Genomic DNA, 25,699 nt, shown 5'->3' with positions numbered 1-25,699 from the left:
AATAGTAGGGGACTGGGGTCATGCCGTTTGCTTTGAGCAAGGCCGTATAAGAGGTCTAATGTTGATGAGGGGTGAGTGAGTCAAATTGACAAGGCATGAGAAAAAAAATTATCTCAAGTCGAGTGAGCTTGGACGGCGGCATGGTATTTAGCATTCCTGTTGGTGTTCAGTGTTCACTGTTCACTTCGTTTGGCTTTTTAAACAAAATATTCTGGAAAACTTGGCACATTTCGGGTATCATTACACAAAAATATGATTCGTCAATGATTCAGCTTCAATTGCGATTCGCGTCCGATAACCACTGCCATAGACAGCTGCCACAGGATGGCGGGGTAGCTTTCCAAGCCATCCGGTAGAGGGACATTTCTTCACCGCTAGATGACGCACCTGTCAAGATAGCCCTCCCCCGCAGAGGTGAACCGATGGTGCTGCACTGGTGGTGATTAGAGGCCAATTGCTAAGATCGCACGAACAGCACGGGTATCGTAACTATTGAGAAGATAGTTGCACAACAAACCCTTGTCCACCTCCACTCTCCAAATTTCTAAAGGAAGCTCTCGTTTTTTTCCCAACCGGCCATTAGAAGCGACAGCCACTAGCCAGGCTCGCTCATGTCTTCTGGGCGAGCCTATCAGATGGAGATGGATCCAGTAATAAATGCAGGGAGACATCGCTTATCGCACCAAGCCAACGATCAGGCAAAGCATCCATATCCCACTGCCCAGTGCCCCTAACCCCACACTTATCTGGCTCAATGATGCAAAATATGCATATCCGATAGAGCCGTGTCGGCGCCTGTTCTGGCTGGATAACCGTAACACCACTCTGCTGGAGGTCCTCATGGACAATGCCATAACGACCTGTCTCACAACTTTCAACATAAAACTAAGTAGGTAACATATAACGCGAGGCTCATAATCCCGGCAATCAACGGAGTGTGTGGACTGTGGTTGAACGACTGGCACCAGATCTGGCAATTTTTCGACTGCGGGCGATGGGGGAAAGGCAGGCACGGCTTTGAGCAGTGCCCTCTGGTGGTAATGTCACATTAGGTGAATCGCTTGGAGATCAAAGCGTGAGCTTTTATTGTCCCTCTGTAGCCAAGGCAATTATGAGCAAGTGAGATATTTACGTTTTTTTTAGCTGACACACAACGCCAGCTTGAACCTACCAATCACTTTTCTCGACTGGAAGATGAACACCTCTATAATAATGCAGTTCTGTTCACACCGTCCCGGCACTCCTGGTATTGTTCATGAGCCGCTACGGACAATAGATACACGTTTCATTATGCAATCATGTATTGACGTTGGAGACAGTCCCGGAGTCATAACTCCGGAGACGCAGCTCCAGAGGCGCAGCTCCAGAGGCGCAGCTCCAGAGGAGCAGCTCAGGAGGCGCAGCTCCAGAGGCGCAGCTCCAGAGGCGCAGCTCCAGAGGCGCAGCTCCGGAGCCGCAGCTCCGGAGCCGCAGCTCCGGAGGCGCAGCTCAGGAGGCGCAGCTCAGGAGGCGCAGCTCCAGAGACACAGCTCAGGAGGCGCAGCTCAGGAGGCGCAGCTCCAGAGACACAGCTCAGGAGGCGCAGCTCCAGACGCAACGCAGTTCGATGGGGCTGAGTGGGGGGCCACGGTCCGGGAGCACCGACCGTGGCCAGCGCAGGGCGACCTGCTGAGGCCGCCCAGAACTTCACAACCGGTGACTCGACAGCGCCCTGAGCAGGGGCGGGGGCGGGGGCGGGGGCGGCACAGTGACACACAGTGAACAGCGGGCGGCGGCCGCCGGGGCCGACCGGCCGGGGGGCGGAGACAGGCTCTGCCCAGCGCCGACAGCGGCCAGCCACCGGACACGGCACAGCCGCGGCTCACGGATAACTCTCACAGAACACACAGAACTCACTGAGCGCTCACCACTGACAGACCTCGCGTCACACTCCCACCACGTAACTCACAACTCACTGAGCGCGCAGCACTGACAGACGTCTCACTCGGCGGGGGCGGCCGGGCGCGCTGGCGGGTGTCCGAACTCGCGCCGCTCACACTCAGTCTGAGGCGCGCCGCACGGCCGCGCAGAGTATCACAGAACGTCCGCAGTCGCAGTCGGTCAGCGGGAGGCGCCTCCCTCCTCTCAGTCCTCTTTCCACATCAACGATAACAACTCGGGCGGTCGGCTGACCACCATCCAACAACACACACCTCTCCGCCGGCCGGAGGAGCTCGGTCACACCAGAGGGGACCGGGCGTCGGCCACACAGTCTCGATCACAGCGGCGGGCGCCGGCCGACCGGGGCGGCCCGGCGGCCACATCACAGTCGCTGGGCACGCTGCGGCTCAGAGGACGGCGCGCCGGTCACCCTCACAGCCTCGGCGTACACTGGAACACGACAGAGGGGGAGAGGTTAGATCAATGCTGCGCGCCGGTCACCCTCACAGCCTCGGCGTACACTGGAACATGAGGGGGATGGGGTCGGATCAATGCTCTGGGGACGAGCGTCAGGTAACTTCACAGCTTTGGCGTACAGTGGAACGTGACAGAGACGGGGAGGAAAGTTAGATCATTGCTCTGGGGACCTCACAGTCTCGGCATACACTGGAACATGACAGAGAGGGGTCAGCACATTGCTCTAAAGACGAGGTTCAACCCCACAGCTTTGGCGTACGCCGAAATACAACAGAGAGGAGCTGGGTCAGATCACTGCAACATGACTTGGGGAGAGGCTGGGCGGCATGGAGTAGTCTTGGGTTGGTATATCATCGATTACAACACAACAGGAATCAATATACTGCAACACAAGGGGGAGACAGAACAGCAGACCTTAGCAGCCAGAGAAACTGAGTTTAATGACGAGCAACACGGCTTGGTAAGGATTTGTGCATTCATGTGTGTGACGATGAGGGCGGTGTTAACAGTGACAGTTGGTGAGAGCAAGAACAAACCGCACAAGAAAGCATAACGCCACAGTGAAGTGTGGCAGGGCAGCTACGCCGAACAGCCAAGCGGTAAGTTCAGCCCGGAAACCTATCACCTCATCGGTAAAACTCCTCTCCCGTAACACGCCGCAGCTCAAACAGCCACAAATGGCCATGTAAATACTAATTTAATGAGCGAGAGGCGACGCTCCAAAAACAGACGCAATGAAACCGTGACGCTCCGCACATCACCGTGACCCGATAATCACGACAGGGGAGACAACTCCGCGGTTCACTGCGCTATGGTGCATGTGAAAGGTAATTGTAAGTTGAAATGTAACTACGGTATGTAACAATTTACATTACTGTACGCCCAAATGACAAACCACTTGAGCATCATCAATCTTAAGAGCGTTTTTATTGTTATTTTTAGGTTAGACGGGTTCAGTGGTGTGTGAGGCCCGGCACAAACTGGATCCAAAACACAGCTTGATATGGATATAACAATATGCTGCCTAGAAGCTGTTAAACTTTCCATAAAAATGGAGGAAAAAACATAAAAATTGACCTGGTTTGTCGGATAACTTATGTCTGAGATATCGAATAATCATACCGTACACTATCTACGACGCTTAGCGGCGCAACTACAGGGGGGTGCGGTATAAGTTCTGGTACTTTTTCTTTTATCAATTAAAAGAGTTACAACAGGTTTACAGAGTTGAGTATTTCAGTAGAGGATCTCTATGAAGTAAAGTCAAAGCACGTGTGATATCATGAACAAATATTTACTAGCTCAGCCTTAATTAAACAAATGGTAACTGACCGCCCGACAGCTAAGTGCACACCATGCCGCCTTTCTTCCCAACAAATAAGTTCGCGGGGCCATCGTCTGCATGAAGATGGCGGATATCTCGGTAACAAAGATATGTCGCACGCTTCGCTGCACGCGGAATCTTGTGTATCGGACGTGGACCCAGTACCTGGGCCCAGAGACCCAGAGTACCGGAGACCGATTCCGTTCCGGCCGCCCCCGGTCCGGAGGAGCTTGAGAGCGTTTTCCTTCCGTTTGTGGCGCTGTGCAGCGTTGAGAGAGTGAACGTGCTTCTTGCGGAGGCTTTTCAGGCACATATCCTTAGAAATGAGTCTGCGCATGGAATGCTCGGACACATTTAGGTCCCGGGCCATTTGGCGCATGCGCTCGGGGTTGCAGACAATCCGGCTTTCAGCTGAGGCGTGCGGGCGGACCGGGGGCGGCCGGAACGGAATTGATCTCCGGTACTCTGGGTCTCCTGGTACCGGGTCCACGTCCGATACACAAGATTCCGCGTGCAGCGAAGCGTGCTGCATATCTTTGCTACCGAGGTATCCGCTATCTTCATGCAGACGATGGCCCCGCGAACTTCTTTGTTGGGGAGAAAGGCGGCATGGTGCGCACTTAGCTGTCGGGCGATCAGTTACCATTTGTTTAATTAAGGCTCAGCTCGCTCAGCTAGTAAATATTTGTTCATGATATCACACGTGCTTTGACTTTACTTCATAGAGATCCTCTACTGAAATACTCAACTCTGTAAGCCTGTTGTAAATCTTTTAATTAATAAAAGAAAAAGTGTACCAGAACTTATGCCGCACCCTGTAGATTATTTGATCAGTTCAAGTGCACAGGTATGGTGAAACTTTGGTAATGTTTCACAGCTTCAGTGCCTTGATGATAACTGGGAGTGAACTTACGTGAACTACTAGACAAGTTACGGACAGTTCAATTCGTCATAACAATCTGCCCTCAGAAATATAATTGAGTTCACAAAACACATGATTTACTACTAGCAATACCGATAAACAACGATAACCAAAAGCAGGGTGCAATACCGCTCGGAATGTTACGTGAATACCCCCGATGCGCTCTGCAAGCGAAGCAAATATGCAGTTGCACCGGTTTCGGCTCCGATTACATAACAGCACACGAGCCCTTCGTGCCCAAATCAAGCTGTCATTCGCGATCAAAAACATCACACAAACACGTACCGGCCTGCAACCAAACCAGACACGTTTGATAAGGCACGTCCGCAGAGCCACTCACCTTTAGAGAGGAACACACTGACTTCCTTCCAGTTGAACTGAGACACATCTACCGGCTGGGCGCGGAACCTTCGACAGAAGCCGTCCACACCAGGCGGCGCTGCCTTGGACTCGGGCTCCTGCTCGGTCTGAGGCGACGGCACCGGGACGGCGGCCGGCGCCTCGACCTCAGCTGGTGAGGAGGCGGCCTCAGCACGGGGAGTGTCAATGTAGCCGAACTGAATGTCGGCCACCTTCTGTATGCTCGCCGGCCCGGCAGCACCGTCCCCGGACAGCACGGCGGCCGGTATCTCCACCACCGGCGAGCGCTTGGTCCGCGTCACCACCGCCGCTGCTGCTGCCGCCGCCGCCGACGGGGTGACCCCGTTCACCCGAGCGGCCACTACCGCAGTCTGCGCACTGGTTGGTGCTGGCACTGCCGGCGCCACGGGAGAGCTCGCTGTTGATACACGGGACTCAGACGGCGTGACAGTAGCGGCGGCCGGCGCCGGCGAGGATGCGGGGGCCACCACAGCTGCCGTGGGCGCGACCGGCGCCACCGCAATGGCCGGAAACTCCTCTCGCCGCGCGCTGCCGACCCGGGAGTCGAGCGACTCCGCCCCACCGCGCAGCAGGCCAGCATGCGCCGGCGGCCGGTCACCAAAAATGGCGCCCACACCATCGATAAAGTCTGTCTGGGCGGTGGCATCGGCGGGCTTCGGTTTGGCCACGTCGGCCCAGGAGGCTGCCGCCGAGGAGGACGCCGAAAATCCCGGCGATGAGGACGAGATCGAGGAAGCCGACGACGCCGACGACGACGCCGAGTTTGAGGAGGCGGCCGACGCGACGCCGCTGTCGGAGGGCAGCGGAGCGCGTCCGGCCGGCGCGCTGGCGGCACCGTCACTGTCCGCGTCAGAAGTCTCCTCCGAGTTGGTCACACTGCGGGCTGAGTGCGTCTGTCTGCTGGCGGCGCCCGGCCGGCTCGGCCGCCAGCCGGGCGGTCCCGCCGGGGCGTGCTGCGTGTCCAGTGCGGGGCCAGAGCTGGGCCGAGCGGCCGGCCGGCGCCGCTGCCGGCGCGTCACCACGTGGAACTCGCTCTCCTCAGGCACACCGGTCTCGTCCGTCACACTGTAGAAGTCTCGCACGAACCCGTCCCCGGCCGGCGCCGGCGCGGCAGACACATACGTCACCCCATCGCGGGCCCAGAGCGCCGCCGCGCCGGCCGCCGGGTCACCACTGAGGCGGCTCTGGTCTGCACCTTCCTCCTCAGCCGGCTGTGACTCGACACTGGAGCTGCGCGAGGCGGCGGCGGGCGCGGCGGCGGCCGACTTGGCGGCCTGGCGGCGGGCAATGCGCCGATCCTGCCGGCCGGGCCGCTCCTCGGCCGGCCGACGGCCCTTGACCTCCCGGCGGCCGGCGCGCTCCGCCTTGCGACCGTTCTTCTCGGTCGGCGCCGTCAGTTTGGAGCCGCCCGACTCGATGAATTGGATGAGGTAGTCGACATTCTTGTCGCCCTGGTAGTTCTCCACGGACTCGGTGGTAACCAGCGGCTCCACCTGGGGATGGATACGGGCGGGGGTCAGTCACCGGCACACACGAACAGCGGCGGAGCGGTCACCGACACGCCGCTACAGACATCACCAGCGTGAGTGTCACAATCGGCCCCAGACGACCGCCACACAGCACGAGACAGGAAACCACTCCCACACACCGATACAACACAGACATAGGTCCGTAACACCGTCCCATATACAGTCACTCCGTCGACAGATATCGTGCACACGCCCTCCCACAGCATTCGCGCATTGATACCGACCCGTCTGGCCATATAAGGCGGTATGACGCGGCGTCAGTGCGGCCGGCCAGCCCACCTCCTCAGCCCCTGAGCGCCGGTCCACGGTCAGGATCGATGGCGACCGGCGGGTCTCGACACGGACAGCACCATTACGGACCGAGACGGAGACACAATGGGAACGGCGGGTCAGAACGGAATGAAACACGACACCGGGACTGGAGTCAGAACGGAGCACAAAAACACCGCAAAACCTGCGAACGAACTGACTGTGAGATACTGTGGGAGAGAGGGCACAGAGGCATGAAAAGAGGAACTACACACAGTTGGCAGTCTTTGACCAAATATGGGAATGTTTATCACTCAAAGTGAATGAATGGGCCAGCAGCCGCTTGTCAAATGATGGTGACTCATGATCTCGAATCATATGATCACGGGACTGCATGATAAACAAGTATGGTCTCCAGCTGATAGCGTGGCAAGAGCTGTGCTAACAGCGGGTGGATAGGTCGGATGACCACCCGTCACTAACGTCCCTTACCTTTTTCTTGTTCTTTCGCCGGCCGTTCTCGTGTCGACTGCTGGTGCTGGAGTTCGTGCTGGCCGCGCTTCCGTCCAGGGTCTGCAGCAGAGAGAGCACGGCTGAACGCTGCTCGGGGGAGAGCCGCGGCGAGGGGGCGGCGGTGACCGAGCCGGCGCTGCTCGGCGCCGTCGACCCCACCGCCAGACACATGTCTGAGCTCAGTACAGACGCTACAGGTCGGTACACGCGGCCCACAGACGGCGGAACACGTCCTCCAACGTCGGGCGCCCGGCGCCGACTGACTACCCACTCAGCTGACGCGCCGCCGCCGCCCTGACTTGCGGTTTACAGCGCGCCCGCGGTCAGCACGGGCGGCGTCAGGTAGGGCAGGTCGGGAGGCGCAGCACGCCACTGAGCGGCTCCCTAGACTAAATCCCTCCCTACACTATACTGGAAAGAAATCCCGATTGGTCTAGCATCATGTCCATTGTAATCGCGTCTCCGAAAAGGCCAGCCCCAGCACCAGGCGATCACACCTGCTCAGCTGTATCGACCGCGCCCCGAGCCTGTTGCATGTTCCGACCCCGTCCCCGTCAGCACTTTTACACCGCCCGCGTCCATTGGCAAAACTAATCAGCATGACCATCGCACCCTGGTGACCAGCGACCGAACACACTTCAGCAGCTAATGACGGCGAACTATCCAGAAAGTCGCCAGCCGCGTGTGGGTGGTGTGAGTCAGCGGGCGGGAGGCCAGCGTGGCCGCCGACAGGGGGACGCGCCGCCTCTGTCCAGGTGCGACTCAGACGCGACGACAACGACGCATCGACGCGACGGGAACAGGGTCGGCCGGGGTGGAAGGAGCCAGGCGCAGTGAATCACGTGAACTGTGGAGGGGAGAAGTGCAGAACCAGCCAAGAGCAGACAGAGTCCGAGAGGCGAGGAGGGTCCTCTCGAAGCGGTCAGCGCCGGACAAGTCCGAACAGGCCGAATCAGGGTATGGCCGTATGACGAAGCTAGGGGCGAGGTGGGGTGGCACAAGACAGGACCAGCGCCAGAACGGCGGGGCTGCCTTCAGGAATTTGACATGACGCAGGCGAGGCAATGACCACACCGGCGGGGTCGTCCTTTGGTACTGACAGGGGAGTTTTGGCAAACACAACACCGGACGTTCCCGGTAATGTCCGTGGGTGGATTACAAATTACTCCACTCGGCATCGCGTTGGCTGTCCGCAGGCCGAGACCCAGCCCTACAGCTCATTAGTCAGCATACGAGAAACCGCTGTATCGATATCGATTCCAACAATATTGATTCCGGCATCGGGTCTGTCGCATCCCTATCTACCTATGGATTATATGCAGCAGGCGCCGATTCCAGTGTCGTGTCTGCCTGATTTGTAGGCAGTAGGCAGCGATTCCAGTGTCGTGTCTGCCAAATACGCCGACAACAGACACCGATTCCAGTGCGCGCACAACGGACGTGAGTCAGCGCCGCCAAGGCCAGTCTAACCGCGTGTGACGTAACATTGCGTGCGCCGCAGTCAGCTGGCGCCGTCGAACACGCGGCGCTGAGGCCTTGTGCTGGCGGCGGTACGGTCGCTGTTCAGTGTTCACAGTCAGCCACGTCAGCGAGTGGTCAATACAAGCCGCGGGCCGATATTGATCACGGAAACAAAGACAAGACGCGATTTACCAGCTGGCTACCCTGCTGATACGGGAGGGGCATGTCAGTTTAGTTTGTGCAGAGCAAATACAAACGGCGGAAATATGCATATCGTAAAGAGCTATGTTTGCCAGTAGTCTGGAGAAAGAGATCATATCCAACCACAGACCCCAACAAGGTCGATTGTGGATTCTGGAACACTGGCCTCGAACCCCCACAAGCTGTATCTGACCAGCGCTTCCAACTCGGCCGTATCTGGCCTTTGGTCCCCAACCGCGACTTCAAGAGTCAAAGGTGAACTCTGATAATGACATCGCCGTGAGAATTCTTATCATCAGACAGCCGAACATGATTGTCGAAGAGAAGACGACAAAGACAAAGCAGATAAACCATCGTTTTAAGTGGGACTTGGGTCACGATCCTGCCAATATTGCAGATCGAGCTTTTCGTTCCGACAGATTTCCGATGACTAAAAGTGATAATATCTCGTAAAATAACAATATCGTAAAAATGCAGGCGTCTGTTATGTCCTCGAGCCACTTCCGTTATCACGATGTTAAAACCAAAATTACTTATACCTCTAGGTAGTACCTCGGTTAGGACTATAAGCTAAGTACTTCGTGGTACGGACTATGTCAGTAACATAGCATCGCGGATACATCCAATCCAATCCATCCAAATTTGAACGATTAGCCCGTCAGTAAGGAACTACTCAATTTCGGGAAGAGGCCGGCAGAAACGGGTTCAAAATGAACTACCATTTACCGCCCAGGTGCCATTTATAGTGTTTATAAATAGTGCAGACTGCAGGTAATACGCATAATGTTGGAACCGTGCTACGCTGTTCTGTTCATACATTTTTAAAATCGCACGGTCCTCGGGGTAAGTGAAATAGTGAACTCATCTCATCAATCATACTTCTCAGTCGCTTCATCTCAGATAGAGCAGGCCGCAGGGTGGGATTATTATTTTCCAAATTTCAAGGGAATGTTCACTAAGTTCATGGAACCAGTGAATGATGTTCAGGGTGAATGTTCAGGGAACCAGTAAATGGTGTTCACGCAGCACTCTATCCACGGAGCACATCAGCGTGACGGGCAGTGGTTGTTCGTGACGGCACAAGGACAGCGTCACCCAGGCCACGTCACGCCGGACCACGTCACCCAGCGTTACACTATGACCAGCCACGTAACACCAGGCCTAGCCACATCAGCCACCAGGCGGCGCCCGAGCGACCACGTGGGTCCCGCCACGGGACCGGTCGGGCCCACCTCCAGGGAGAAGGGACGTAACGGCCCAAATAATGGCTGAAATGACGTCACTACAGCCGTCCAGGAAGGAGCTGAAAAGCGGAGCCACGCCCGAAAAGCGGTCAGCATCTGAGGAAAACCGGCGCTCACGACCTTCCCCTGTTTCACAAACAGCTAAGCCGAACAGCACGAACAAAGTATAAACGACTGTGACGATAAGTAGGTTGGATTTTTCATCATCGATAATGTCGGGCGATATGTCACTCGTGACGATCGGACCACTAACCATGGATGACATGGCTTTATGTACCTAACAACTCCAACATCGACAACGCAGGGTGACGTCACCGACCGCAGATCAACTGTGACATCATCCCAACGAGAGCCGACGGATGACGTCACAATCGTCAGCGTCGGTGACGTCATCAAGGTCAGTGACGGCTCGCCGTCCTGCTGGAGTCATTGCGCCGAGTCAGTGAGTCAGAGGAGTCGGTGACTCAGCACAAGAGTGGAGTCAGAGTGGCGCCTGGAGCGGGGCCGAGTATGTAGCTATCTATCACCTGTAAGCGGTGTGCGGTCTACGACTGGGTGTGATAACTGATAACCACATGACTGCTGATAGGGAGACCGTCGGGCAGGGCCATCGGATATCGCCATCCGCCACCATCGCGACTGGGGGCTGGGGCAGGGCTGGGGGCAGGGGCGGACACCGGGCTAATGGTACCATCAGCCGGTGCTCGAGTGGGGCCGCCCGACTCCACGCCCAATGTCGGTCAGATAGACTCGCACACAGCTGATAGACGGTTAGACGGATAAGACCAATAGACGATAGACGGACTGTGTCGTATCGTATCCGTGAAGCGACCGTTAGGCATATTAGCCCGACGGCTGTATTGACGCCAATGCGCTGGGTCGGGTCGGGTCGGGTCACATCGATATCGGTCACGGATGAACGGCCAAATCCCGCCGGCAGCGCTGAGGGGTTTCGCCGGCTTCCTTCCTCACAGCCGTCCCGGTGTCTTTCCAGCTGTGTCCGGAGGCATAGTGGCAAGTGGCAACGGGAAGTGGCAAGGCGGCATAGTGGCAAAACGGAAAGTGGGAAATGAAGTGGAAAGTGAAACCGAACTACCAACAGATACTACACTACGGGTCAAAAGTTATAACTAAGAAGTCAAAGGACAAAGATGATCGATAATAGGAAATTGAAAGTCGATAGATTGATATAAAAGGCAAGCCAAGTGATCAATAAAATGGTCATTCAATCGTCGCTGGCCCGCTTCAGCCAGATAAGGATTGCACATTTGTTGCACGGCCTGCACGGGGTTTGCAAAGTAAACTGCCATTACAACCAGAAGAAGTTTCAAGGTGCTCCATTTACCTCCCCCAAATGTGCGCCGTTTACCTCCCCTAAACGATCGACCCACCGATGTTCATATCAAGGCCATCCGATGCTCGTCTGCTCCTGAAGCTCCGGGCACAGGTGTGTCGGGGGAGGGGGGGGGGTCGCCCTGAGGGGAGGGAGGGGAGGGAGGCCTGCTGCCGCTGTCGCTCAGCGTTTGTGCCCGCTCGCTGATCTCTGGTGGCGCTGTCAGTCCTGCCAGCTGCCTCCCATCCACAGCTGCCGGGACAGCACGGAGGGGCACGGACACAGGCCGGACGGCGAGCCGTGTGAGTTCCGAGGACCGGGTGCGTAAAAGACGGCACCAGGAAGGGGAACGGAAGACATCGAGAGGGGGGAGGGCGGCACCAGGGACTAGGGCCGGTGTCGACCAACCCTCTGAGCTCTGCAGACCGTATACACTGGACAATACACACTGAGACAAAGTAGTGAGACGAGGGTCGCATCGGGCTGGGGGAAGCCAACACGGTGACAATGTTGTGTAAAATCAAAGGAAAATAAGTGGCCCGCTAGTGTAACCTTTGGCAAAAAAATACCTTGTTAATGATGGAAGCTGCTGACGCTTTCTTTACGCTATGGCTTCTATGGCGTTATAGCTTCCAAACAATTTTTACATATTTCACAGGTCCCAGAGAGGCTCATTAATGCAACTCATCATGTTCCTCAGTACAGCAGTGACTGCAGCGGCTCCCTCCGGCCATAAAAAGAAGACGGACCAGCGTGTTTACCCGTCTGAATTCGGCTCTCACAAAAACGTCGAGCGCCCGGGCCGGGCAGCGGCTGTTTAGACTATCGACTGCGTGAAGGGCGCTCTGTCGGCGGTCGACTGGGCGCCGCACACGGCACAGCCAGTCAGTGGCGACCGGTCTGGTATGAGTCTGGACAGTCACCCACCCCGTATCTAGCCATGAAATATACACCAGAGGCGAGCCTGTCATTAGTCACTGCAGCGTCTAGTTCCAATGCACTGGTGACAAACCAGCCATCATACGGTCGCTATAAGCAGCCTGCGCTTTCGTATGATCCAACCATACCATAAGACAATATGTGCCGCTATACCGTCAAACTTAACTACTATGGGCTCTGCCCCCCTCCCCCCCCCTCAGTTGCCAAAGATGACGTCACCACCTCCAGCCAAACGCAGGGGTGTGTCCGGTGGCAGCCGGGCCTGTCGGTCGTCCAGTGACCCCGGCACAGACTGCTGAGTGGGGTGCGGGCCGCCCATCACACTCCGCTCAATGTTAGCTCTCACAGTAAACAGCAGTGATTGATGGCACTGGCGCGTTTCAAAATATATCAGAAGACATGTGCGCTGTATCAAGTGTCGTACAAGTCAGCAAGCCACACCAGTACTATAATTGACATCTCTGAGTGCCATTTAAATTCTAACGCACCCTTGCCTTTTAAACATCCATGTAATTCAAGGCGAGAAGCTTTTTTTGCCATCCCCACGTAGCATTCTTAATCATGGTTCGTGGTTGTTGACCACCAGCATTGCCCGGAAGAGGGGTTAAATCCATGGGTCGTCCACCGACATCGGCCCCTACGGGAGCCGCCCGACTCCGAACACAGCCTGAGAGTCATCGACCCGGTGACCGTCACACCTCCTACAGTTCCAACACGGACGGGTGACGGTGATCAGTCAGCGAGCGCGGTGACGAGCGACGAAAGACGCGTCACGGACGGCGAGAAACAAAGACGTGACGAGGCGAGTGACGAGTGACGAGAGGCAGTGGCGACCGTGAGCCACCCATCGCTGCGCCACCCGGCAGAGACTTGTCAGCTCAAACTGACAAAATTAATGATGCCGAGCGTTCTGCCTAAATGAAGCTGAGCTTTCTACCTAAATAACACCGGGCGTTCTGCCTAAGTGACGACGAGCGTTACGCCCAAATAACAGCGAGCCTTCCGCCCAAATGACACAGAGTCGACGAAGGTTCCAGAGATTGGAGAACGGGGCAGCCTACCACCAATGATGGGTAACGGACCCGAAACATGGACGGGAGGCTGATCAGTATCACTAACAAATGCACACAGCTATTTATCGGTCAAAAACCAGGGCGGAACCTGAACGCCCGAGTGAAAAACTGGCAGGCTTGCCACCCGGCCATTTTAACGAGTGCAGGGTACAAGGTCCTGCACCCAGCACAAAAGCTCGTAGTCAATTACTGTTCGAGTCTGAATGCTGTGTTACGTGCATGAGCAGCATGACCATCGGAGCAGAAAGGCTGCGGCTGTGAGACTGAGAGTGCGCCGACGGCTTCCGCCGTTTGAAATGAGATCATATACCCGTCAAACGGCACAAGGCCGGCGCGTGAGACCAGATACACGTCCTGAGAAACATAGGCGGGAATAAAACAGCCGATTTGAACACAAGGTAGCATTTCAATTCCCAGACACTGGCGAAAGAAGGTACTGAAAAAGCTCAATCAGCAAACCTTCAACACCTAGCCATCCTCTGGCCCTCTTCCCCCGAGCCTCATGCCAAAGAAACTCAGGCCTTCGTCGGTGAATAGCTCCGTATCCGACCTCGGACAAAGAAATCAGCTGGTCCCGGCCGACGGACGGCGGCCCCGGTATTTTCCGACCACATGGGCGGAAGCCGGGGCGAGGCCGGGTCGGGGCCGGGCGTGGAAACGACCACCGAGGACCAACGGACTACGGACTGACGGACTGGTCCTCGAGGACTCAGGTCATAGGGCAGATTGGAGGCAATATCTCGGTCAGGGAACAGTCGGACCGAGCCAGGGGACGAGACAGGATTGGAAACACGGTCATATGAGGACAGAGTGATAATGTAGAGCATGGAGTTTCGGTTTCATGGCTGGCGGCAACGGAACAGACATCTATCCCCAAGATTACGGCAGACGGTAAAAGATAGCAGCACAAGTTACGGCCTCGATAGCTCAGCAACAGCGTGTCAGCGTGGCCCGCGGCGCCGATCGTCCGGCGGGGGTAGCGGGCGGGGCGGGGACAGAAAAAAGCGTCTCTCTCCGGGCGGTCGGCGGCAGACGGCTCGCACAGCCGCCGACTGGCCCCGCCGCCAAGGCCGCCATGGAGCGACCGAGCAGACACCGCGCTATCGGGACACACTACCGACAGAGGAGGGAGGGCGTAGACAGAGCAGCGGGGAGCCGCGCACCAACTGCCACCGGGCCGGGCAATGGACTCGGTTTCCAGTGGGGATGGCCCAGGATGACAGGGGGTGCCCCTGGCTTCACCGGCGGGCTGAAGGAGAGATGCAGAGCAGAGAGTCGCCCCCGGACACGCCGGCAGCGGGAGGCTGCAGAGTGCAGTCACGTCCACAGAACGGGTCCGGACGGGCCAGGGCAGCCCCACGTGGTAACCACGCCGCCGAATCAGGGACGGTGACCGCAGCGACCGCACCCCGGCAGAGCGGGGAGGAGATGGCGGCTAAACGGAGCCGTCGTTACAGATATAACGGGTGAGATTAGTATGCAGTGTGCACCCTCTCTCCGTCTCGTGACTCACAAATGGGGCTAGTTCGGAGCAGCATGTCTGTAACTCTAAGACTCAACAGCCAAGACAGAGAAGCAGAGGGAGTCACACTAAAAGACGATCTATGCTCCCGCATCTCCTCACTCCATAGTCCAACCACGGTCACCTGACTCCGCGATAACGGCTGGCCTGGGCGAGTCGGTGCCACCCGCCAGTCCCACTAATCGGACCATCAGTTCCTCTCAGAACGGACACCGATAGGCGCGCGAAGAGCTGCCGCTCCAGTGATTGGGAACAGGGTCAGATTGTTCAGCGAACTGATCAGAGAGGAGTGCGGACACCAAGGACGTGTTTCCACGGATACCTGTCGATTGATCATCGCCAATATCGCATCAGGAAGTTTCCCGGCGGCAATTGTTGAACTTATTCGATACTTCACGGGCAGTCAAACGCATACAGCTAAAAATGAGGAGTCAAGTTCATCAAGGTATTCTAAATGTAGCTCCAATCACATTTTAGACCAGTCCTAATCGTCTCAAGGAGGACGAATGTATGGAGTGTCGCCACCAGCTTTTGATCTACAAGAACAGGAATATGCAATTTACCGTGTCTCAATCAAATACATTCACCACAGACAGCCAATATCAGACCTACACTCAGTCTACAGGTCGGTGGGCGGTCCCGTGCCTCAGTTATTGATGAACGTCCTCAGTGAAATGACATCCGTGTTCCGCCGACGCCAGGCTAGGCCGCGAATTAATGCCGGAACCCACCCGACCGCCTTCAGCCCGATCGATTTAATTACAAGGATTACGGAGAAGATTAAAGCGGTCAGATAACCTGAATATAATTTAAGTGACACATAATCATCGTCAGAAGTTGAAAATAGATTGCCAAAAATAGATCACAGGGCTTCCGCCTTCCATAGCCCCAAAAATGTATCGAAGATACAAAACCAGACCGTTCCGGCTCGTAAAAGCGTGGACAGTCCGGTCAGGTCGGGTCAGTGTCTCCTACCTGGAAGAAGTGCACCAGATTGGCCGGGTGGATGGCGGTGCCGGCGGGGACCAGCCACTGCAGCCGGGGCGCGGAGGACGTCTCTCTGACCACGGCCGTCTCTCCGTCTTCGCTGCGGGCCGGGCACATTGTCTCGGCGCGGCCGGCTCGGCCGGCGCCGCACAGCCTCACTGCCGAGACGCCGCCCCGCCCCGCTCGGCCAGCGACCGACCGACCGGGCCGCCAGCGGCGCCCACAGGCACCGGCGCAGGGTCGGCGCAACGAGCCAGGGGCGCGCCCAGGGGGCTGAGTGAGGTGGACGGGCGAGCTCCTCACGGCGCAGAGATAACCACTTGTGGCACCCGAAGCCACAGGTCAGTCAGGCCACACAGAAAGCACCGAACCGGGTCGGAAGGGCGGGTCGGCCGGCGTCGAGACGGGAGCGCCGCTGCCGCCGGCGGCGCTGTTACCAGCTGTACGGAGCGGCGCGGCGCGCGGTCGGTCGGTCGGCCGATGCCAGCTGATACCACACGAGTCGGACGGGCAGAGGCCACGAGCGGCGCGCAGACACACCCCCTGTCGGCGCGGCCGGGCGGCGACACTCGCCGCTCCCCGCCTGGGTATCAAACCTCCCACCGGCCGGCGTGCCCCGCGACAGCCGGAGCCGGCCCAGGGCAGCTGCTGCCGGCCATCGGCCCCGCCCACCAAACGGACTGACGGCGCCGGGGGCATCCCTTGGTCGGCGTGTGCCCGGCCGTCCAAAAGCCAACGGTAGCTCGCGTCATGCGTTCGGCGGCGACCGGCTGCTGCATAAGACATGTAATATATCCCTCTCGGCAAGGCTGCAGCTCATTTCACAGTCAAGCAGGGCGGTGTGGTTTATATAACGTTCCGTTTGAATAATCTCTACGGCACACGGCTGCCGTCATGGATTTATGATGCTCCCATCAAAGCGTATAAATCGCAGGTAGGCGATGGAACGACATAAGCGCTCTACTATCTGGATTCACCCGGTGCTATCTTGTAAGTCGTTCTCGGATCCTCTGTGACACATGCTCGCTAGGGTCAGCCTTCTGACGGCTGGCCGTGACACGTGGCACAGTAGCGGTACATACGGCCACCCCGGGGCCGACGGGGCGTGGCACCGGGTCAACCGCACGCTCCCACCACGTCCGGGAGACGCCGCCCGAACCCCAGCCGGCCGCGCCTGACACCGTGAACCGAGCGACCGGGTAAAGACGCGGTGGCACCGGCCGCTCCAGCGACCGGGCTGAGACGTGATGGCAGCGGCCGCTCTCCCGGCGTTACCCGCCGAGTGGAGGTATTGATCACGGACCGACTGAACTCAGCTGGAGTGAGAGTCGGCGAGAGATCACTGAGTACTCACCAGGTCGGGACGCCAGCCGTCACACGGCATGTCAAATGTGACGCCGAGCCGTGACTTCCGTGATACCGTGACGCCGAGCCGTGACTCCCGTGATACCACCGGCGGTGTGTCACGAACCGTCACGGACTGTCACGGGTCAATGTAAGGAGTGGCGATCGGGTGGGCGCGGCAGACTATCACATGAGTGATACTCAGAGCATCTCGGACGGACTGCAAACGGCTCCGACTATCGTACTATCGGATGGACCGGCACTTGAGATAGTCATGGGAGTGGCCACTTCTACTCAGGTCAATGGCGACGAGACATGTTACGGTGTGCAATATTTGGATCGTATTGGTGAGATCGCATTCGGTAAAAACCGACTGATCCCATCATGTTTCGGCCGACGATACTATTTCAATTAATCATACAGTAGTATCTCGTTGATGAAAAGCGATATGTTGCTATTTGAAAAGATCATTTGCAACTGAATGAGTTGAGCTCCTTCGGCTACTGATACACAGGATATTGAATCACCGCCTCTAACCACAAGTGGCTAACATGACACTCCTTTCGTCAGTCTGCAACCGCACCCTTTACAGCAGTCTTTGACAGACCGACAAACAGCCTCACTATATCAATGCTGCCGTACAAAGCTGAAAAAGCGTATCTCGCATTTAGCAAGTTTTACAGGAGAGCACTTTTCGTCTTTTGCTCAATTAATTGAAAACCAAATGGCCAATCACCATAAGACTGATATCATGATATTCCTTGTTACACGACCAATCTCATCAGTGGCGTTATACATGAGAATTATATTGTTAATTTGATATAAACATCGAAGAAAGTAGATACGCTTATTTCACCTTTGTTCGGCTGATGCCAATGCAGATACGCTTCAACCGTATGTACAAACAATGAGCGCATCTTCGTTTCTTGTCTTCGATGCACGAAGCGTATCTACGCCGATTCTGTAAAATTCATTGAAAGTGCAATGAATAAAAAACGTATCTACGCAGATACGCTTTTCTGATGTGGCACAAAGATATTCTGAATATCAGATACGTTTCTTCATTTTGCCTTTCTATGACCGGAAGTGAAACATTTGCGCTACCCAGGATTATTCTTGTCCTGAAAAATCGTTTATTGCAAATTTATACTTCCGTCAATATGTGTCATGTCAGCCTAATAGGCCACCGAAACAACAGCTTTCGAAAACATGTCCATGTATTTCACACGAAAGAGAAAAATACAAAAAAAAAGAGGTCCATGCAGTTCACACGGATTAAAACAATGCTGCTTGCACTAGAACCTTCAGGAAACCGTTCAGTTTTTTCACAGGGTTTGTGAGGTAACTGAACATGAATGTCCCCTTTTAGTGCTAATGACCTTCACGAAACAAAAACTGCTCTCTTCTTAAAGCATGTACATGAGCACACCGATGGTACTAATAATGTGCTGTAATATGCACCGGCGGGGCCGGGTCCTGCGGTGCCTGCAGTGCTGGCGGTGCCGGGTCCTGCGGTGCCGGCAGTGAGGGCGGTGCCGGGTCCTGCGGTGCCGGCGGTGCCGGGTCCTGCCGTGCCGGCGGGGCCGGGTTCTGCGGTGCCGGCGGGGCCGGGTCCTGCGGTGCCGGCGGTGCCGGGTCCTGCCGTGCCGGCGGGGCCGGGTTCTGCGGTGCCGGCGGGGCCGGGTCCTGCGGTGCCGGCGGGGCCGGGTTCTGCGGTGCCGGTGGGGCCGGGTCCTGCCGTGCCGGCGGTGCCGGGTCCTGCGGTGCCGGTGGGGCCGGGTCCTGCCGTGCCGGCAGTGAGGGCGGTGCCGGCGGTGCCGGGTCCTGCGGTGCCGGCAGTGAGGGCGGGACCGGGTCCTGCGGTGCCGGCAGTGAGGGCGGTGCCGGGTCCTGCGATGCCGGCAGTGAGGGCGGTGCCGGGTCCTGCGGTGCCGGCGGTGCCGGGTCCTGCGGTGCCGGCGGTGCCGGGTCCTGCCGTGCCGGCGGGGCCGGGTTCTGCGGTGCCGGCGGGGCCGGGTCCTGCGGTGCCGGCGGGGCCGGGTTCTGCGGTGCCGGTGGGGCCGGGTCCTGCCGTGCCGGAGGTGCCGGGTCCTGCGGTGCCGGTGGGGCCGGGTCCTGCCGTGCCGGCAGTGAGGGCGGTGCCGGTGGTGCCGGGTCCTGCGGTGCCGGCAGTGAGGGCGGGACCGGGTCCTGCGGTGCCGGCAGTGAGGGCGGTGCCGGGTCCTGCGATGCCGGCAGTGAGGGCGGTGCCGGGTCCTGCGGTGCCGGCGGGGCCGGGTCCTGCGGTGCCGGCGGGGCCGGGTCCTGCCGTGCCGGCGGTGCCGGGTCTCGTGGTGCAGGCGGTGCCGGGTCCTGCCGTGCCGGCGGGGCCGGGTTCTGCGGTGCCGGCGGTGCCGGGTCCTGCGGTGCCGGCGGGGCCGGGTTCTGCGGTGCCGGTGGGGCCGGGTCCTGCCGTGCCGGCGGTGCCGGGTCCTGCGGTGCCGGTGGGGCCGGGTCCTGCCGTGCCGGCAGTGAGGGCGGTGCCGGTGGTGCCGGGTCCTGCGGTGCCGGCAGTGAGGGCGGGACCGGGTCCTGCGGTGCCGGCAGTGAGGGCGGTGCCGGGTCCTGCGATGCCGGCAGTGAGGGCGGTGCCGGGTCCTGCGGTGCCGGCGGGGCCGGGTCCTGCCGTGCCGGCGGTGCCGGGTCTCGTGGTGCAGGCGGTGCCGGGTCCTGCCGTGCCGGCGGGGCCGGGTTCTGCGGTGCCGGTGGGGCCGGGTCCTGTCGTGCCGGCGGTGCCGGGTCCTGCGGTGCCGGTGGGGCCGGGTCCTGCGGTGCCGGCAGTGAGGGCGGGACCGGGTCCTGCGGTGAGGGCGGGACCGGGTTCTGCGGTGCCGGCGGTGCCGGGCCCTGCGGTGCCGGCGGGGCCGGGTCCTGCGGTGCCGGTGGGGCCGGGTTCTGCGGTGACGGTGGGGCCGGGTCCTGCCGTGCCGGCAGTGAGGGCGGTGCCGGGTCCTGCGATGCCGGCAGTGAGGGCGGTGCCGGGTCCTGCGGTGCCGGCGGGGCCGGGTCCTGCCGTGCCGGCGGTGCCGGGTCCTGCGGTGCCGGCAGTGCCGGCGGCGCTGGGTCCTGCTTTGCCGTGGGGGCGGTCCTGGGCATCTTAGCGGAAGGCTCGTAGTCGGCTTCATCTAAGAAAAAGCGGTACAAGGTTGTCAAAGACAGTAATGGTTTCGGATGCCGGAAGAACTCTCGTCAGTCCTGAATTTCAGATGAAAAAAGTTAAACATCGTTACGGAATGTCAATGTTTAGATTCAACTAACAATTAAAAGGTTGATTCCTAAAATTCCGGCTTGCGTGCAGGCCCAGCAGCTTACACCAGTCACCTGGGAATCATGGAGCATGGTACCATGTCTGCAATGCTATTCAACTACTTAGCACTGTCAAGTCCAGCATAACCCAGCCTGTGCGAGGAATAAGGTACAGCACAAGCCATACTTGGGCAGGCGCAGTTAGTAAGGTTCCTATCCAAGTCCTGTGCCGAAACTACGAGTGTGATATTCAATTAAACACTTCTTGTGTTTACTTTTACATATATATTAAGTTAAGTGTGCTTACCTTGAACGAGGGAAGGTGCAGCCTTGTGTCGTTCGCTGACCGAAATTGTACGCTTCGAATGCCTCATGGTAACTCTTGCGCCACCTTCAAGGGGTGTCGGACAGCGCAGCTGGGAAATCGGTACGAAATGCGATTCTCCCTTGCTTTGATCGTCCCACGTGACAAGCACATGCACCAGTCCATTTCGCCTCTTGCACTCAGCTCTGGGTATTAATTGGGACCGCTTTCTTCCAGTCATGGCCGCAGACACGCCCACACGGCGGCGCTAGGACGCCGACACTGCAGCGAGATTTAAATGTCCAGATTTAAAGATCCGGCGTGCACGCGCTGGCATTTAAATGTTTTATTGGCTGGATCTAATTACAAAAATGTTAATCCGATACGCTATGCCTACCGCACTAGCCCAAATTTATACAATTTATATTATTATTCAAGGGTAGATACTAGATATAAAATACTTAATTTTATTGAACAATTAACGTACGACAAGAAATCGCTAACTTAAAGCACGTCAACTTATGTTGTGTGATGTAACGGAAGTTCGCGTTGATAAAAAGCGCATCATACCAAAGCTGTCGGCAAAACAAAGCAATAAAAGCGCAAGTACAGACATACGCTTTTTTCCCGTTGTTTTATCGTTCGGAACTATGCCGTCTAAAAAGCGCATGTACGTTCCCCCAAAGGGACACAAAGCAAGAAAAGCGTATGTACGCACATACGCTTTTCTTCTTTGGGATAAACGTCCATTGTGATCATATGCGCGTTATTTTAGTGAGATACGCTTCTCTTCCTTGGTTCCTGCTGCTCCCGTTTTGCATATACGCTTTTTGGATAATTATAAACCCAAAATTTGGGGAAATGTAGATTTTATTTTTTTTCTATAGGTATGTATGAGATAGAGCCTAAAATTCTGCATCTAATGATATAAAAAAATAAAATTCAGGAAAATGCGAGATACGCTTCTTCTCCTTTGGACGGCAGAATGAAATCCATCGGGCCAAATATTTGCTCAGGATCGTATCCCCTATCGTCGAATCACCCGTCCAAACAAACCCCGACCGACCGCTCAGTCATATCATCTGCACCGGCCGGCCGGGAAGAACCTATACGGACAACACTACCCCGTACCCCAGGCGCTGTAAGTTGCAACAGAGGGAAGAAGACAAACTTGACTGCCAATACGGCACGTCCAAATGCTGGCACGACCATTGATGACAACCGACCTCTATCTAAAAGGATCCAATGCAGGCATAGTACTGGCTTCCAAACCGATCAGTAAACTCTCCCAAACCGATGTTGTGGTTTGGGAGAGTTAAGACGGCTGAAGATTCGGCAGCTCCTTACCTGTACCTGTCCACAGCTGCGAGCCATCAGCAGGGCGGCTGGAAAAGAAAATAGAGAATAAATCAGCGCGATCGAACCGAGGATCGGACAGGGTTATTCAGATCAGTAATATGCAATTTATGTATATAATATTGATCATGTTACTTGGAAAAGAAATCAACAAGGTGAATGCCCATGAAAGCCAAGCAAAATGCAGCAATTAAGTCAGTGCTTTACCGGACACCATCACACATATGTACAACACGCCCAAACCCCCTCACCGTCTGCCAAAAACGCTTCTCGCCATAACCGTGCACAATCCACTCACCTTTAGGCAGATCCTCCGCGTTCACACAGCGCAGCACGCCGCGGTCAATGGTTGTGGGGGCCGTCGAGCGCTTCTGAAAACGGCAGAGACAAGCACACAGGTGAAAGGGGGGCGGCAGCGCTCTGCAACACGATGACAGCTTAACAGCATCTTACACCTCTGCAAGCGAGGCCGCTTTTGCAGAGGTGATTCCTTTAGCACCTACCAAATCAATATTTGCCTTGATAAACCTGAAAGCTGTATATAACAAAAGTACATGGCATTCAGTTCAGCGCCGACACTTAACCATTCTACTCGTTCTCCCCACACACCATCAGCCACTGAAGGCGTCACTGACCCGTTTGGGCTCCAGTTCGGAGCTGGCCTGGCGCCGGGCGGCCGCGGTGGCTACCTCGGCCGCCACCGCCGCCACGGTCGCCTGCAGCGCGCCGCCGCCCTCCTCCAGCGACAGCGTGTGCCGCGGCCGCTCGCGCAGACTGGTGCCGCGCTCGGGCGCCTCCTCGGCGGCACATGGAGCGGCCAGGGCGCGCACGGCCAGCCGGGCGGCCGAGTCGTCGTCACTGTCCTCGCCGACGCCCGACATCTGGATGACCACGGTGGCGGCGGCGTCTGGACGGCCGGGCGCCGCCTGCTGCTCGGTGGGCGCCGCCGTGCCGTCAGGGCTCTGCGCGGCCTCCGCGGCCGGCGGCTGGTCCGCCTGCTGGCTGAGGTTCTGCAGACTGCCGCCCGACTTTGCCGCCGACTCCAGACCCGTTGTGGACTCGTCGATGGCGCTGAGGTCCTCCAGCGAGCCGCCGGCCTGCTGTATCCGCTGACGGCGCAGCGCCGGCTCGAACGAGCCGCGAGACAGGTTGAAGCAGGAGCCGCCTGCCACGGGGACAGACACATGATCAGTCAATGACTGGCAGCTTCACGGTACGGTACGGTACATCGACGGTACGGCTGAAAAACGTGAAAGCAACTACCATTTACTGCTAAAGCGACTGCCAAACTTCACATTTGATTAAAAATGATAACTATCGCCGGAAATTAAGCCAACAATGCAACTACAGTGCAAGGTCAACGACCATGTCGCAGCTAATCTATAAATCAAAAAGTTATAACAGACAGCAGAGTACTGCAAGTACTCCTCCTTCTCTTACCAGTCCATCTATCTGCCACAGAGTGGAATCCTGAGCACCACAGCAAGACTGTGACGCCACAGCCCACAGTAGCAAACATCAATCTAACTACTCACCCACATCGAACACACCCCAGTTCCCCTACCGCCCGTACCTTCGGCGGTGCGTCCGGCCACGCCCTTCGTCTTGCTCTCGGCGGTACCGGCGCGGCTCTCCGCAGCCATATTGTCCAGCGAGTGGCCCCGTCCGGCGGCACTCTGATCGGCGTCTCGGCCCCGGCGCCGCTCGCGCGGCCGGCGGCCCTTGAGCCGGCGGGCGGCGTAGCGCGCCTCCTCGCGCGCCTGACACTCCTCCTCCCTCCGAAGCAGCGTCTGCCAGTCAGCGGCCGCACAACGGTGAGCGACGGTGCTCAGATCACTGACAATAATAACTCAGGTAGCGTAACAATACAATACAATGTAAAACATGACATGACATGACAGTATTGTATGATGTATAAAGTGGTTAGCACAAGATGCTACACACCTGAACCTCTGGGGACATTTCTGACATATCTCCAGCATGTTTGTAGCTGACCAGCTCCTTCAGCATTGACTCCAGCTTGCATGTGGACTTCTCATCCATGCTGGCCTCAGCTGCCTTGCCGTCCTCCATCCTCTGTAAAACAGCACAGCGTTAGCAAATAGCACCTCAATATTGAGGCTGCTCAATGCTCAAGGTCACTATCTAGTATCTCAGAAATGTTTCATAAAAATCGCAGGAGCTTAATTCATAGATTCCATAAAAATGATCCACAAAGTAAGTAGTATCACTCAAATTAGCTTGCTTCCCTTAATGACAACTTCAAGTTTAGAGGTTTGCAAGACACTCAACCTGTCAACTCATGCTTCTGGTGCATAGGTATATAGAGAAAGGAATACTACTGAATGTCTTGTATCTCATCCATACCTCATATACATATTCAATGGCACAAAGCATTGTAATGGTTCTCTACATGCTTTGACCGACATCTTATCAATACCATTTTGGGAGTTCAATGCATTATCAAGACTGGCAATGCAGTTATATTTCTTCCTTGACATGCTTACCATCTTTCAGTATTATTGGCATCAATTACAATTAGGCAACTCATACTATTGAAGATCATGCTCAGTCAGCTAGTCAAGGGCACTGTTCTGCTGTAGTTTTTTATCAGCAGGCTGCGAGGCCGTGCAGGCATACAGATACTGCTGTTTCTTGGCTCCTCATTGGTCGAATTCATGTGGTCTATACATTTGACCAATGAGAGGCCAAGAAGTGCCAGCAATAACTTCCCTATATGGGAAAACCAACAGCATGCTGATAAAAAAGTGACCGAACAGAGCTCGGGACATGTTACAGTTTCCCCACATAAAATTCAAAACAAAAGAATTACATACTTACCTCAAGACGATAAGTATACAAATACACACTACTTCACTCTATTTAAATATTTCATATGTCGCCAACAAAAGATAACAAAATCATCATGACACGGTAGCCGGTATCAGTGTGAATTGAAGTTGAAATGTCAGTGTCGGACTGCAGACACTGAACTGGAGAGCCTAGGCAAAATAATTAGATCATCTGTCACATTCACAGATGGCTTTTGAAATTTACTGAGAACTTTGAACAATTTATTGATGAATTTACCATGCAATTTCACAATAAAGGTAACAAAAGACTCTAGTTAAGGGTCCCATGTTATCAATCTACAGCTATTTGCGACAAAGAGATACAATCCTCGTCGGAAACGTAACAATTTCAAGCCTTTGCCTATTGGCCTTGAGATCTTTTGATAATAGTTAGCCGGGCTATAAAATATGTTTTTATTTACCATTGTTAGGCTATTTTCTATAAATTGATGAAATGAAAAATGAATTTTGCAGTTTGTGTAA

General features: G+C 56.3%; 1 protein-coding gene across 1 annotated transcript; it reads right to left on the bottom strand.

Moving 5' to 3' along the window:
• Positions 1-1,283: 1,283 nt before the first annotated feature.
• On the bottom strand, positions 1,284-25,512 carry LOC122368206 (mucin-19-like). The gene is made up of 9 exons (XM_043341929.1): positions 25,206-25,512; positions 24,309-24,440; positions 23,938-24,154; positions 23,000-23,529; positions 22,663-22,735; positions 22,356-22,393; positions 7,295-7,375; positions 4,984-6,517; positions 1,284-2,370 (listed from the first exon to the last, which is right to left on the bottom strand). The coding sequence occupies exons 2-9, from the start codon at positions 24,435-24,437 to the stop codon at positions 2,303-2,305; spliced, it is 2,670 nt and encodes an 889-aa protein (XP_043197864.1). The 5' UTR covers positions 24,438-24,440; positions 25,206-25,512; the 3' UTR covers positions 1,284-2,302.
• Between the last annotated feature and the right edge of the window lie 187 nt (positions 25,513-25,699).

This window comes from Amphibalanus amphitrite, unplaced genomic scaffold, assembly GCF_019059575.1.
Source record: "Amphibalanus amphitrite isolate SeventyFive unplaced genomic scaffold, NRLGWU_Aamphi_draft 000031F_arrow, whole genome shotgun sequence".
NCBI lineage: Eukaryota > Metazoa > Arthropoda > Thecostraca > Balanomorpha > Balanidae > Amphibalanus > Amphibalanus amphitrite.
This window is presented reverse-complemented; position numbering and strand designations above follow the sequence as displayed.